The 15282-nt window shown below is 40.2% G+C and overlaps 1 protein-coding gene across 1 annotated transcript in view; it reads left to right on the top strand.

The window, feature by feature from the left end:
• The window catches only part of SYNE2 (spectrin repeat containing nuclear envelope protein 2), a 200260-nt gene that overhangs the window by 36012 nt on the left and 148966 nt on the right, over positions 1 to 15282 (top strand). Inside the window, exons 13-27 of the mRNA XM_009273371.2 lie at positions 1072 to 1184; positions 1833 to 1989; positions 3664 to 3760; positions 3904 to 4091; positions 4261 to 4425; positions 5725 to 5898; positions 7692 to 7850; positions 8119 to 8292; positions 9230 to 9364; positions 9521 to 9676; positions 10868 to 11091; positions 11891 to 11966; positions 13068 to 13186; positions 13780 to 13903; positions 14790 to 14947. Of these exons, the coding sequence (XP_009271646.1) occupies positions 1072 to 1184; positions 1833 to 1989; positions 3664 to 3760; positions 3904 to 4091; positions 4261 to 4425; positions 5725 to 5898; positions 7692 to 7850; positions 8119 to 8292; positions 9230 to 9364; positions 9521 to 9676; positions 10868 to 11091; positions 11891 to 11966; positions 13068 to 13186; positions 13780 to 13903; positions 14790 to 14947 (2219 nt within the window). The remainder of the gene's footprint in view (positions 1 to 1071; positions 1185 to 1832; positions 1990 to 3663; positions 3761 to 3903; positions 4092 to 4260; positions 4426 to 5724; positions 5899 to 7691; positions 7851 to 8118; positions 8293 to 9229; positions 9365 to 9520; positions 9677 to 10867; positions 11092 to 11890; positions 11967 to 13067; positions 13187 to 13779; positions 13904 to 14789; positions 14948 to 15282) is intronic.

Below are 15282 nucleotides of genomic sequence, written 5' to 3'. Positions count from 1 at the left end.
CTCCTGCTGGCCACACTATTTCTGATACAGGCCAGGATGCCATTGGTCTTGGCAATGCCATGGCTGGCACACTGCCGGCTCATGTTCAGCCGGCTGTCAACCAGCACCCCCAGGTCCTTTTCCGACAGGCAGCTTTCCAGCCACTTTTCCCCAAGCCTGTAGCGCTGCATGGGGTTGTTGTGACCCAAGTGCAGGACCTGGCACTTGGTCTTGTTGAACCTCATACAGTTGGCCTCGTCCCATCGATCCAGTCTGTCCAGGTCCCTCTGCAGAGCCTTCCTACCCTCGAGCAGATCAACACTCCCGCCCAACTTGGTGTTGTCTGCAAACTTACTGAGGGTGCACTCAATCCCCTCATCCAGATCATTGATAAAAATATTAAACAGAACTGGCACAGATCAGGCAGAGTCTGAGTCCCAGCAAGAGCTCCCCTTTCAGCCAGGCTGGTCGTCTTCCCCGCTCATTCTTCTTACGGCACATGGGGACAGCCTGCTCCTGCGCCTTTAAGGCTTCCTTCTTGAAGAATGTCCAGCCTTCCTGGACCCCTTTGCCCTTCAGGACCGTCTCCCAAGGGACTCTCTCAACCAGTGTCCTGAACAGGCCAAAGTCCGCCTAATGGTATTAGATGGACATTTATTGAGCACTCAAATAAAGTATTAAGCAAGTGTGACATAATAGGTTTATTCAACAGGTTTTGCTGTCAGTCTTTGCTAACACATAGCAAAGAACAACCTAATATCCTGAAACTGTTACAATGCCACTTTTTTGTCCTAAAGATGATAGTGAAAGTGAGGAAAAAACTGATAGCATGGGTAGTGTAATTTCATGTTTCTTATATTTAACTAGATGCACAATGGTAAGAGAAATCATGTAGTACTGCACTAAATATGCACTTTAGAAGGTGATGAGATAAATACTTTCATTGCACTTTAATGAATAAAGACACTGGAAGATTGTCTTGTGCTGACTATTTCTTAATAGCTCTTACCCTAATGGCAGGTGACTTGCAGATTCCCAGGTGAAATACTCTAGAATTAAAATGAATGGATTACTGTGTCTTTTTCTCCCCAGGGCTTGATGGATTGTTTTGATTCTCACTTGGACACTCTTCAATCATTTAAGAACGAAGATGAGAAGAATATGCCACTAGTCTTGCCTGAAAAGTTAGAGGAAATGAAAAGAAGGTTGTGATCCTCAAATTCCCTTTACTTTGACTATGTTGTATTCTAGCTCTGCTATTGACTTGCTCTGCTATTCTGAACAAAGCACAAAATTTATCCATGACTTGCAGAAAAAGAGCATTTTCCACCTAAGCACAGATTGACTGTTATGTGGAGCAGGCAGGTTCACTCATTGGTCCAATGAATGTCTAATTATGTGTAGAAAGTGGAGCTCATTAACAGGAACTTTTCAGATGCCCTTTGCTAGTGTGGATAGGAAACACCCACTAGGGGTAGGAAACATGAATATTTTGAATATAAAAATTTCTCTGGTGATGTGGATTCTCTAATTTTTAATTTCCACCTTTTAAAATCACCGAGATCTACAGGTTGTGCAACCCCATATATCTGTTGGAGGATATTTTCAAAAGTGACCAGTGAATTGTGTCTGTAATTCTGGGGTTTTAGGCTAAAAACCTTATAGAATCATAGAATCATAGAATCATTAAGGTTGGAAAAGACCTTTAAGATCACTGAGTCCAACCGTCAACCCAACACCACCATGCCCACTAAACCATGTCCCTAAGTGCCTCATCTACATGTTATTATACATTAATGCCTTCTATAGCCAATGATTTTGCATCAACTTTTGGAACATTTCACTGTTTGCAGATTCAGCAATATTCGTTTCACAAACTCCAACACCTTTCTTGAATACCACTATGGACTGTGCTCAGCTATTGCCAATGAGGTGATGTTAAAGCTAAATATCTGGGACATGAAATATGGGACAAAAGAGTCTGTGGAATCACTGCTGGAAAATTGGAATGTAAGTTTAAAATATATGTATCACACCCTGACAATAATTATTCTTCCCCACCTCTCTCTGATTCAAGCTTGTGTCTGTCCTCATCTGAAGATACTAAGATAGTTGACTATCTTAGTATCTTCTTGGTAGACTTGTGAGATCTGGGATTTATGCAAAGAAGGACAGGTAGACTTCCACAGAAGCTTTCTCCATGTCTTCCCATTTTCCTCTGAATGAGAGTTCTGTCTTCAGTTTGGAGAAACAGAGCGAGCTGTGACTGTAATTTTCTCTCTGCCCTTTTTTATTCTTTATTGGGAAGTTTTCTTTCTTTCTAGACTATTTATAGGGCCAGCAGTAGCAGCCCTTCCCTAACTCAAACCTCTCTGGGGTAGTTCAGTAGTTGCTATCTTCAAAAACAACCATTACCAACAGAGCTGGCTAATACTGCCTTTTGCTGTTGCCTCTTCCTTTTCCAGCTTCCTTACCTCCTTATGCTTCGTGGTGAATATGAATTGTCTTGTTTTGTTATATTTTGTGCTTAGCTTAGCTTCTGGGCTCAAGTTACTAAAATGATGCCATGTGTAGGCTTATGGGAGGGGATGGATTACCCTACCCCAAATACTGCCAAAGATGCATCAAGAATAGAGGCAGAGAGATGAAAACGCTGATGCCATCAATTTTGCCCCATATCCAGTTAGTGGGACTCCCCCTGAATTCCATCTTAGTGGAGTTTCTAAAGAGTTTCTCAGAAGCTTTTCAGACTGGCAAATCCCTAGTTAAATTAGTGGGAATTTCACCAGCATCAGAACTGTGGAAGGAGGCAACAAGAAGTTGTATAAAATACCAGTTTTCCTGAGCAGTATTAACCTTACCCTGTGGTGAGATGGGAGTACAGAGTTAATCTGTGCTGAGTTTCTTGATTCAGTTGGGTTCCTACCTTACTATCATGTTATTTCTACAGTTGTGGTTCATGGTCTTTCTCAAGCTGATAGAATTCTTTCTCTAGCTTTCTCTACTGGTCCTATGTTGTGCAGTCCTGGCTGAGTGGTGGTGTGGTGGCCCAGGTTTGTCATGGCCACAGGAGAGGTTGTTTTGTAGCCTGCTAGGTAGGACGTTTGTAGGAGTGGGGTGAGATGCAGCTCAGACAGAGGGGGGGCTGAGGATCAACCCTTTCATTCCCTGTGTGAATGTTCAAAGCACAAGTCTCCTCCTCTGCTCACATTTCTTCCTCTCTTACCCTTTCTATCCCCAGTTTGGATCATACTTGATCTGTGGCAGGAACTAGGCACCTCGATATTTCTGGGCATGCAAGGAAACCCACCTTTCACTTTCACCACTTTTTTGACTTACGTGACTAAATTCTGCCTGACTTGTTCTAGATGCCATTTCTCAATATTGCCCTAGGGCCTTAACTTTTTGGAATAAACAGTCCTGACTCATGCAGGGCTGTGACTCAGGCAATGGCATTCAGGAGTTAATATTCCCATTTAAGTTACTCTCTGCACGAGCAGAAAAAGGAACAGGTCTATTTCAGACTAAAGGGTGCAGATGAGTTGCTGGATGGGCTTTGCTCAGTTTACGTTTAACCTGCAGGTTATAGGCTCATATTGAAAAAAATGTATCCCAAGCTGCATTTCGTGCCTAGTTTTATGCGGGTTAGTGTTACTCGTGCCAATTACTTTTCACTTTGGGCAGAATTTCATTGAAGAAAAGAGACTTGAAACACAACTAGAAACTGCTACTAACATCTGTGAAGATTTGAAAAACAAAAACATAAGCAGTCCTGGCTTAGGTAAGTTCGTGAACAGAAACTGATATGAAAACCTCTATTTTGAACTGATGTGCTGTCGCCAGTTTTAATTCACATTTATGTTCTGCATAAAATAGCCTCTCTGTTTCCAAATTTGTAATAATATTCCCTATTTGATGTCCTAGCTGGAGATCCTCAAGAAATTGGCAAACTTTTTAAGACAGTGGAGTCAAAGATTTCTATGTGCAGAGACTATATTTCCAATGTAAATACCACCCTACAGAAAGTCTTGTCTTCCTGGAGTAATTATACAGAAAACATCCACTTACTAAAGACGTGGCTGGAAGAAAAACGAAATGAGCATCCGAAAGAGGTGTGTGGTTGGACTTCTCTTTGTAATGACAGACAGAGATACTTGGAAGCCTCCTGGAAGGAAAGCATTATACATGACAGTGGTGGTGGTTGTTGCTTTTCTGTTCCTCATTTTGGAAATAAACTTTTGGCAGGGTTCTGCTTTAAATTATTTCAATGCCTCTGTCTAGATCCCTGCTGAGATCCTGGCAAAGTGGAATTCAGTTCATGGTTCCTTAAATGAAGCTGGAAACTATCTCATCGAAGTCAGCAAAGAGCACGTTGGATCAAATATTGCCAAAGAGCTGAAGAAACTGAACAGGAGGTGGGCTAAGTTCATCAAGAGGACACACTTTGTAAGTTACTAGTTTCATGTGACTCTTTTGCTATGCAGCCTTTGAAATCATATTTTCTAGACTTATCAGCTTGCTAATCAGAGGTTAATAAATGTTTCAGTCAACTCAGTATTGTGAGTTTTAAAACAGGAGGAACAGAGAATACACAGAGGTATCCCATTCTTAAGTCTTTGTGACTCAGTTAAATGCTCTTTATGACACGATGGAAAATGTTCAATTTTTTAAATGGAAATTTTAAAGCCACTTATAAAAGGAAATCTTACTGCAGGATAAAGCTCTTTTTCAGTTCTAGAGATGGAAGTAATCAATTTGTTAAGAGCTTGTGAGCCTTTGCTAAATTGTATAATCTCTGCCTTAGCTAGTAGAAAGTAATTATTGCTGCATAGATATTTAGGGTTGTGCAACTTTGCACCAGCTCACTTGTCAGGTTTTTAGGCTGCTGTAGGTTCCTATACAACCTGCTTAATATACATACATTACATTTCCTAGAATGCTTTCACAAGAATGACATTTTCACTCTGCCTGGGAATATTAGAGCTCTTAATTTTCTAAGTTGAACTGTTCATTGACATTTATTAAAGGTACTGCTGTGACAATAAATGGTGGCAAAAAATTACAACACTTTTGTAGGAGATGAGCTTAATGCGAATGCAAGAAGATCGAAGGAAACATGTTCCCAAGAGTGAGGGAAATCCGGAGTTTCCTAGAAAAACCCGTAGTAAGAGATGCTTTTAGGAAATATATTCAGAAAACAGAGATAAAGAGGCCTCCTGCACCCTTACAAAGGCTTAGAGACTTCAGGAGTTATTTTTCTGGCATTGCTTTGGACATTATGGCTATAATATATATTACATTTATTTTTATATATAAAAAGGCAAGGGCAAATGCTTGAGCTCTGGCCTGTGACTCCCAGTACCATTAAACTGTTAGCATGCTCCCTAGTCTTGATTTGACCAACACCAGCTATCGTTCTCTTGGACAATTCCCTGGCATAGCCTGGGGGATGCTGCAGCCCAGGAGTTATTCTCCGTAGTAGTGTGGCTGTGGCTGCTTGCTTATAGGGGAGGGGGCAGGCCAGATGGGCACAGGTTGTGCTGTCCCACCTGCTCTCAGTGTTGAAGAACTGAGCCTCACATGGTTTATTTACCAGTATGTTTGGCATTTATTTCTCCTTCGATCCCTGTTGGGTGCAAAAGCTAGAAGGTAACCTAAGTGGTGAGTGTGTGTTGCAGGAGGGTAGTGGAGAGACCCATGAACCGATGATGGGTATGAACATCTTACCCTGCTCTTTGTTTATAGCTTGTTGAAGAGAGCACAGATGCTGCTGAAAAGACCAGGGAGCTTCCGGGGAGCCTGGAGAAAATTGAAGAGCTCCTTGGAGGGGTGGACAGCTGGGCGGCAGAGATTGGATGCCTGCTTGGCGAGATCAGTCATGAGAGGCCTGTGCAACCTGAGATGGAGGAACATTTGCAGGTGAAAATGGAAATATGCTGCTTAAAATACTTGTTCATCAGATTCTCATCTTTCAGCACGGGTTCGTGGCTGGGGTAAAATGAGCCATCACCAGTGAAGCAGAAATGAATGTGGATTTTGTGCTGTAACACTGGTAAAAAGTCAAGGCAATGCTAGTGTTTTGATGTTATTTCCCAGGGTCGCTCCCAGATGAGCTATAAATGAATCTTCCAACATCAGTGTGTCCAGATGACACGCAGGTGCCAGTGAAATGCCGTTGGTGCCACTGATCAGCGGTTTGCTCTTGAGTGATATTAATTACTCCCTGTCCAGCACAGCATTCGCAGCAGACTAAAACTTTGCAAGGTGCCGAGTTGAGAATTTCCCCTGGTGATACAGTGCTTTCTGTCATCTACCCTGCAGTGCAGGGAGGAGGTTTGGGACAGCTTGGCTGTATTCAAGGCTTACCTGTCAAAAACTGGAATACTTGAAGTATTTTCAGCAGCATGCTGGGTAATTTGTGCATCTCAGCTTATAGGCAGTTGCTCTAAACATCCATAATGAGCACTGATGACTTTCTTGTTACTTCCACTAGTCTCTATTGTTTCCCATGTCTCTCTGCCAGGGATTACTGTTTCCCCCCCTAGCAGATGGCAGGTGGAAATATGTGTATATAACTCGGCAGCTTCAGTACAAAGTTTGATTTATTTTCTTCACCTGCCAGTGAAGGTGAGACTGAACAAAGATACCAAGCTTTGCGCTGGAGAAGCTGAAGCAGTGTCTTATGTTGCCTTTTCCTATTTCTGCAACAGGGCCAATATAATCTAACAATAGGAAGGTGACCACCAGAAGGAGGTTTCATTGGAGCTCTTCTGTCTAAGGGCGAAAATTAAACATAGATCTTCTTTGGTACATTAAATCCACCTACAATAACTGTGAACCAGAATTAGTGTTAGTTTACTTTTGGTTTGTGCCTTCTTGCACTGTGTTTAGTTGACAGAATTAGGAGTGTGAACCTATGAAAAGAATCTATTCATCTTTTTGTAATTGTGGGCATATGTTTATAAAATAAGCCTCATTTTGCAGTGTGGCACTAGTTTGTTAAAAACAACGAAGTAACAAAAGACACCCTGAAATACAGCCTCCAAAAATGTGACTGGTATTGTATCTCCATGTCTGTGAGCAGAAGAGATCAGGTTGCTTATTACCTGCGGTACAATAGGTCGCGATCCAGAATAAAGCACCGATTATCATTAGAAGAATGCTAATTGACAACTTCAAACAGGAAAATGTGCTGAATATTCATAGATCAAAACAGCTCTAATAATGACATTTCATGATAAATATTCAAATAAATCACACTACTTTTGCATGCAAAATACCCGGCTGCTTCCTGCCTTTTAGTACTGAGTACCGCAAGAAAATCTGAGCCTTGATATGTGTTTACTTTTGGATGACTTCATGATCAGACGATGCACATCCAAATGAGTGGTTTGTACATTCATTTGGAAAGCTGTTTGGATGGGAGAGTGTGTTTAAAAAATACTTCTAATTGGCTCTGAGGCAAAGACATGGGAGGTATCACATTGACAGAAAGACTGTTTCAGCAAACAGAAACCCCTGTGGATGGCAGCAGACTTCTTTCTCTCGACACAGAGATTTTGCAGTGCAATACACTGACCATAACTGGAATATAAGATTTTTCCTTGACCAAATATTGACCATCCATGATCAAGGCTGGCTTTTTCATTCAGTTCCTTTAAACAAAAAGGCATAAATACTGTAGAAGCTTCTAATGCTTTTCATTCAACCAGAGCTTGGCTGCAAGGGGAACCTCATGCCAAGAACAAGTTGTGGCAGCAGAAGAGATATTGCAATCCCTGACACAAAATGTTTCAAGTCAGGTGTCCCGACAGCATTCTCACACCACTGGGCTGCAGGCACGAATTAAAGAAGCCAGAGAGAAAATAGAGGTACTTCTTTTTTTTGTTGTTGTACTTTATACAGACAGACATCTCTAATTTTAGCATTATGTGATTAGGAAGTCTCCTTTTCTTTCATGTAAAATAAAAAAGGGTTTATGCTATTGGAATCAGTCTCCCAGACTCTTGCTGGGGCAAAAACTAGACATTTCAAAGATCAGTATCTCAACTCGAAAAACTTCAGTGATGTTATGAAGCAATAGCTTTACGTAATTACTGACACTCAGGCATGTTCTGAAAAGAGTCTCTTTCTTCCAAGGCTGTCATGGGTGACATGAACAACATCTTGTCCAAATCTGAGAAGAGACCCTCAGAGAAGGAGGCTTTGCTCAATTTTGAAGAATCCCAGAAAGAACTTGAGGCCTCCATTTCAAAGGCTGTGCAACTTGTCAGTCAAAAATTAAGTCCTGAAGAATGTGTTTCAAGATATGAGGTGGGTTTGTTTTCTGAGCCAGCTGAATTTGAGTATTTCTTTGTGCTATTTAGTATCTAAAAGGCTAAGGTACCACAGTGAGAAAAATATCAGAATTTTTTTTTTGGTAGCTATTAATGCTTTTCTCAGCTTTTTGATTTAGCACTGTTAGCATGGCAGGCAGCTTGAATGAAGAAAGGTATATCTGTATGGCAGTTTATTCAGTGCCCTGTCTTAACTTAAATTACTCCATCATCCCATCAGAACTCATCATGTTCTGAACTACAGCCATTTTTTTTGCCTGATTAATAATTAAGATTCTCATCAAGAATCACATGCCTGAATTCTTGGACAGGTTTTTGAAATGTGATTATAAATACTGAATCACCTCTTTTTTCCTAGTGGCTAACTGGTAAAGAAAGTGTCCAATCTCAAAATCTGGATCTCTTAAAGGAGTCCTTAGTGAGGTATGAAAAATGGAAGCACCCAAAATCTGTGTTGCCTCATCTTGCACAGCAGGTCCTGGGTGGCCGTGTGCCAGGAGCAGTGCAGAGCCTCACTGCAGGCCATCTCATAGGGTCCTATCACACTGATGCAGACCTTTCACCCGCTCTCTGACAGGCGTGGGGCATGGCCACGTATATTCTCTAGAAATGATGCAGCGTTCAGGGACCTTAATCTTTCTTCTTTGGTACCAAATTTGCCCCTAAAAGAGGAGTTACAAGAACAACATCTGCTTTTCTCCAAAAAGCATACACTGATACTGCCTGCAACCTTTTTACAGGTATTCAAGGGTGGAGAATGCCATCATACTCACCCATGCAAGGGCCATCACAGCCCACACATGCAATGTATACATGCTTTATGCATGGTTTTTGTGTGCTACTGATGTAGTTTTATTAGATAAATAAGCTACATTCGGTTCTGTTTATTTTTCATTATGATGCTTTTCTTGCAGGAAGCTTTTAATGCTCTGGACAATAAAGTTCTTGACAAATTTTTGAAAGCAGCTGAACAACTGAAAAATATTTCATCTGATTGTGAAAAGCTGGTAGTGGAAGAAAAGAGTAAAGATGTTCGTAAAAGATGGGAGGTGAGATAATATAGGAAGGAGAATCCGCTGTCTGTCCTCATTAGGCCTGGCATCTTTGAATAACAATTTTTTTGTCACAATACGTTCTGAGGTTTTTATTTGCTTTGTAATACCATCTCACTATCTCACAGGGATAATGTGTTTTGAATTTTGCAGGCAGTTCATCATGAAATTGTATCCTGTGTCCAGCTCATAGTAGAAAGGGAAAAAAAGAAATTTAACGCAACTTTTAAAAAAATCAATAAGCAATTAGGGAAAGAGAAGAAACTCCTAAGTATGGATAAAACTAAAGGGCTCATCAAGGAACATGAGGTACCTGCCACACTCCTTTTCTGCTCACCTACTTCTCTTTGTGAATGCATTGTCTGTCCTTCTTGCTCCTTTTTAGGTACATTATTGCAGCATGTGTTTGTGGAACAGGGCCCTTGTGCTCGGTGTTATGTAAACACAGAACAAAGAGACCACCCAAATTATTTCTTTACTTTTTTTGACTGCAGCTATTAGCCTCCTTGCAGACTGTTAGAATTACCTGCTTTCTACATGGATGGTATCTTTTTTCCATTTTTTTTTAAGACAGCCTTGAAGCATTAAAACTGATTTAGCTGTGCAAAGTATAAAAATAAGAAATGATTACGTGTTCTGTGACTCCCTTGATTTGTTACAGTTGTGTAGATGATGTTAGGTGCCTTCAGGTGAGAGTATCTTCTCGCGGTGCAATAGCTGCACTTTACCTCGGTGTTTGTGCTGTGTATAAATTAACCACAGAGTTAGACTAAGACATTCGTGTTTCACTTGCCAGGGTGGGTCATGGTGAATCTTACATATTCCATAAGCAATGGGTTTTACACTTCCTTGGTTCTAGTATTTTCCTTCATCCTCCTCTCTGAGATGCATTGATGTGGCCGGTTTACCACTTTATGAGGGTAAGAAATTGCTCTCCTGATGAAATTCTGGTCTTCATTGAATTCAGTGGAGTTTTAGTCTTTGCTTCTCATGGGTTCATCTTCAGCAAATATTACATATGCAAGAGTAAAGAGAAATAAGCATTCTCAGGTGCATTCCTTCTGCTTGTATTTTGTTAGGGTTTTAGTATATCTTTATTTCACCCTAGAAAGTATAATTATTGATGGGGAATGTTTTAAATACATTTTCCAATGCTATTTTTTCTGTAGTCAATGGGACATGTATTTCTGATGTCAGTGTGAAGACGACATGGGACCAAAAGTAGCTAAAATTGTAGTAACATAATGAATTTCAAAATCAAGCAAGAGTCAGTATAGTCTTGTGAATGCAGCTGGGGAACATGTTGCCAGAAATCCTAATTTCTTTCCTGGTTCTATCTGAAAAAGAATCGAGGGAAAATAAATGTTTCTCTCCTGGTTTGACATCTTATACTTTAAATGCACTCATCCAAGAAGACAATGGAAATAGAAAAATGTATGAGAATAATTGCATATCCTTATGCTTCAACATGAGTTAATTATGTTGCTTTTCTTTGTTTAGGCCTTTTTTTCACACGAAGGCAGCCTGAGGGAACTTAGCAAGTCATTAGAAGACCTTGAAGTATTGGGAAGACTGTCAGAAGAAACTGTCCCAGGCATACGCACACTGACTGCAGACTGTGAACAAAAGCTAGAAAAACTTCAACAAATTGTGGCAGATACTTACACGGCCCTGCTGTCTCATGCTGGAAAAGGACAGTTATCTAAGAAAGAGTGGGTGACTGAGTGCGTGATGTGTTGTAGATTCATAGAAATCAGATATATGGATGAATTCTGTGGTATTGTAAATGTACTACCAAGTACGTTACTATGTACATGTCGTGGTTTAACCCCAGTTGGCAACTAAGCACCACACAGCAGCTCGCTCACCCTCCCCGCCCCCCGGTGGGAAGTGGGAGAGAGTTTAATAATTGAAATAAAATAATAATAATAATAATAATTAATAATAATAATAATTTGTAATGAAAAGTAAAACAAAAGGGAGAGAGAGAGGAACAAAACCCAGGGGAAAAAAACACACAAGCGATGCAACTGCTCACTGCCTGTCACCCAATGCCCAGCCAGTCCCCGAGCAGTGATCACTGCCCCCCAGCCATCTCCCCCCAGCTTATATAGTGAGCATGACGTCCCATGGTATGGAATATCCCTTTGGCCAGTTTGGGTCAGCTGTCCTGGCTGTGCCCCCTCCCAGCTTCTTGTGCACCTCCTCGCTGGCAGAGTATGGGAAGCTGAAAAGTCCTTGACTTAGTATAAACACTGCTTAGCAACAACTAAAACATCAGTGTGTTACCAACATTGTTCTCATGCTAAATCCAAAACACAGCACTATGCCAGCTACTAGGAAGAAAATTAACTCTATCCCAGCCAAAACCAGGACAGTATATTACTATGGGCAACTGTACACTTAAACATTCAGTATTAAGTTTCATAAACTAGCACTATTTTTAATCATTAGCCAGGATTTCTCTTTTTCCCTTTGTATTTCATATTTTGTTCTTAAGCTGAAATTTCTTTTAAACCGTAGGAGCCCCATTGTTGCTTCTGAGAATGGAGAAAAGCCTGGTTCTTCTCAACAAATTGATATCCTTTCGGTAACGGAGGTAAGAAGTCCATAGTTACTGTTAGAAAACAGTGCTCTGTCTGGGGGAGATCATTGGCAAAAGGAAAAACTGATTATTTTTGTTACTATTCTTATTGTGGTTGGAGCCCGGGCTTCTGGTCAGACGTCAAAAACCTGTTGCACTTGGGAATGTAGACTAAGTAAATATTAAAAAGTAACATGCAAGGAACAGCACTAGGCATCCTGAGGAGATGTGAGTCTCCAACCTTGCATTATCTTTTGCTAAAGAGTGGGTTTCGGCTGGAAGAGTCGTGTGAAGCTGTGTTCAAGTGCAAATCCCCCATAGTGTCCCAGTAATTTGAACAAGTTTCAGAGGACACAGCGAGGAAAAATAGTGAAGAGTTGGAGGCGTTTGCTTTAGAAAAATACAGAGAAAACCAGAACACATGTAACTTCTTAGAACTAATTTCAGAGAGACAGAATACTGCAGTTCATCATTTGGATGCCACAGATGATGTCTCATTTAGGATAAACATTCATGCAAGTAAGGCTGCAGACAGCTCATCAGACAGCCTCCAGACTGGTGATTTATAGGAAGGGACCCACTGCATTGCATTTACATAAAGTTTGAAGATATGTAGGAATTGGCTATTATCAAGGGAGATCTCTTGTAAGGCTACTAATATAGTCCCTGATAGAATGATGAAATCTGTTCTCTCATGGAAAATCAAAGTATGAATTATATAACTAACATCAGCCAGCCTCAAACTGAGCAGTAGAGTATATCCTGGAATCAAGGGAGAGACACATGCAAAGGCATCTGGTATAAGCAGCCTGACAGAAGCTGCAGAAGACAGTGCCTTGTGGTTGCCCAAGGATGTCCATGGAGCTGCAGCAAAAATTTGCACAAGTGGATTGTGCTTGCCAAAGACCCAGTATCTGTGGAAGGAATGAATGACCTGGCTGCAAGTGTTCAAAAATTTGCTCTTTTGGTTCATGACACATCTTGTATTCATGAATGGTATCTCTTGTCTCCTTGGGACAGGAACACATGAAGCAGTTGCTTCTTTCATGAGTTTTCACTATGTATTGACACAGCGTGATGCAGAGGTCATTGTTACCTTTTTTTATATTTACTTAGACCTCAAGACCTGCTGCAGATACAGTTTTGGAACCAGATGTGAAACATCACAATGGAGAAAGCTATGCAAAGAAATTTGAGGAAGACAGTGATTTGCCCATACCAGCTTTATTAGAGAGGTAATTTTTAAAGGATAAAATGCATGTATATTGAGGTGATACTATGCTAGACATTCATAAATTAATTGAATGTATCGAACATAGGGTGCACTTTTGCTATGCAGAACTCTGTTCTTGTTTTACTACAATTTACTTAATACTGCTCTGTAAGTGATAAGGAAGCACTATAATAGCTAAATGCTTCAAACATTAGGATTTCGTAGCAAGAACACTTAAAGCTAGAAAATTTTTTCTTCTGCTCTTTTCTTGGGCCAGAAAAATCTGTATCTGTCTTACTAAAAACTTCAAATATCGCAAAATAAAAGAAATGTGTAAAGTTTTTAAAGAACTGACCTTTTTACGTTCATAAAACTGAATTTAGAGAATGCAGGCAGGCATTCATACTTGAAAATTAGGCAGGTGAGCAATTTCTCAGCTCTTTTATATGTTGCTCATTTATGCCCATTCATTTGGGACTTAGGTAAAAATATAAATTTGCAATAGACTGTGCTTATTTTATACGGTAATCTGTTGGTCAGCAAGTCCCAGCCCCTGCCATGTCCCACTAAATTAGAAGTAATATTCTCTCTGAAAGTGATCGTATCTTTCTTTAGCTATAACACACAAAGAAGTAACGTGGAGGAACTTCTGCAAATCAGCAGAGATAAAGTAGCATCTGGCTTTACAGATGAAATACAAGGCACTTCATGCCTTCAGAATAAGCTGCTTGAACTACAGGTAAGTATTCATCTTTTAAAAACATACTTGGTGCCTAAGTTGTCATTTTCTCATGTAGAGCCCTCACCTCTCTGTGTTATGTGTATTGCCAAGGGAAAAGGAGCATCCTTACAACCAGGTTTATTAGAAGTAGAAGGGAAATCAAGGGTTTAGCATTCAGCAGAACTGCATTCCTACAGTGGTGTTTTGCAAGTGTTGCTGAAAGAAGAAATTGGTGGCGCTCAGTTTGTGATCTGCAGGCTGAAATAGGTCTCATGGAAAAAAACACTACGGAAAGCAGCTTTTTTGTCAGCAGGAGTGGTAAGTGATGTACCATGGTCAGGGCTGGTGGAGTTATCAGAGTTGAACGATCAAATGGCAGTGGTGTATGTGCAGAATGAAACTGTTCCAGGACTTATAACTTGATCAGGTTTGTGAGAACCTTAAGGGGATGATAAAAGGCACATAACTGATGCTGGAGAATTTACTACAGCAATTTTTCAAGTCCTTGCTTGAAAGGAGTACAAAGGTTATCTAGCATCTCAGAACTTGGTTCAGTTCTATGCTTGTTTTTGTTCTTTTGAACATAACTAAGTTGAGATATTTTCCGTTCATTCTTGTAGTAAAAATGGCTGAACCCTATTTATTGAACCTTTTATAAAATGTAGCCAAGGCATATATCCAACATGGAAATTTTCATCATAAAAAGTTGGTAGAGATGGTAGAGATGTGCATGCAGCTAAAAACTTAAAGTCTTAAAGAAAAAGAAAGCAATAGATACTCTTACTTTCAGGTGATGTTTTCACTTTTTCTGCAGAGACTCTTGTGACTGTCATTTTATGAACTGTCCAGTCCCTTGAGAAATACAGTTATCATATAAATGCAATCAACACTGCGTATCTTTTAGGTGGTAGAGAGTGAAACCAATTCTGGCTGGACACAATGGGAAAACATCTCATCTGCCTTAGAAAATCTTGTGGATGAAGTGCAGCAGGCTTCTATCTCTGAGACGAGAAGCAAACTAACAGGAGAATGGAAAGAGCTTCAGGATATTATAAGTACCAGGTATAAAAGAACAATTAATGATATTAGCTAAGGAATAGTTCATTGTAACTAATGTGTGTATTGTGAAGGGAATAGTGTGTGTTACAGAAAATACCTGCACATTTTTAATTGCATAAAATTAAGCTTTTCTTAATTATACTTGGTTCATATATACATTGCAGAGAGTGTGAATCTCTCCAAGAAGCACAGAGCCAGATCTCTGTAACATCAACTGTGCAGTATTCCCAGGTTTGCTGTTACTTCCTTGAACCTTTTGGTTAAATTCACTGCGATTCACAGTGCTTTTCTTATTAATCAATGGAAAAACTCCTTTGACCTCAGGAGCAGGAGGATTA

The sequence above is a fragment of the Aptenodytes forsteri genome, unplaced genomic scaffold (assembly GCF_000699145.1).
Source record: "Aptenodytes forsteri isolate BGI_AS27 unplaced genomic scaffold, ASM69914v1 Scaffold479, whole genome shotgun sequence".
Classification (NCBI taxonomy): Eukaryota; Metazoa; Chordata; class Aves; order Sphenisciformes; family Spheniscidae; genus Aptenodytes; species Aptenodytes forsteri.
This window is presented reverse-complemented; position numbering and strand designations above follow the sequence as displayed.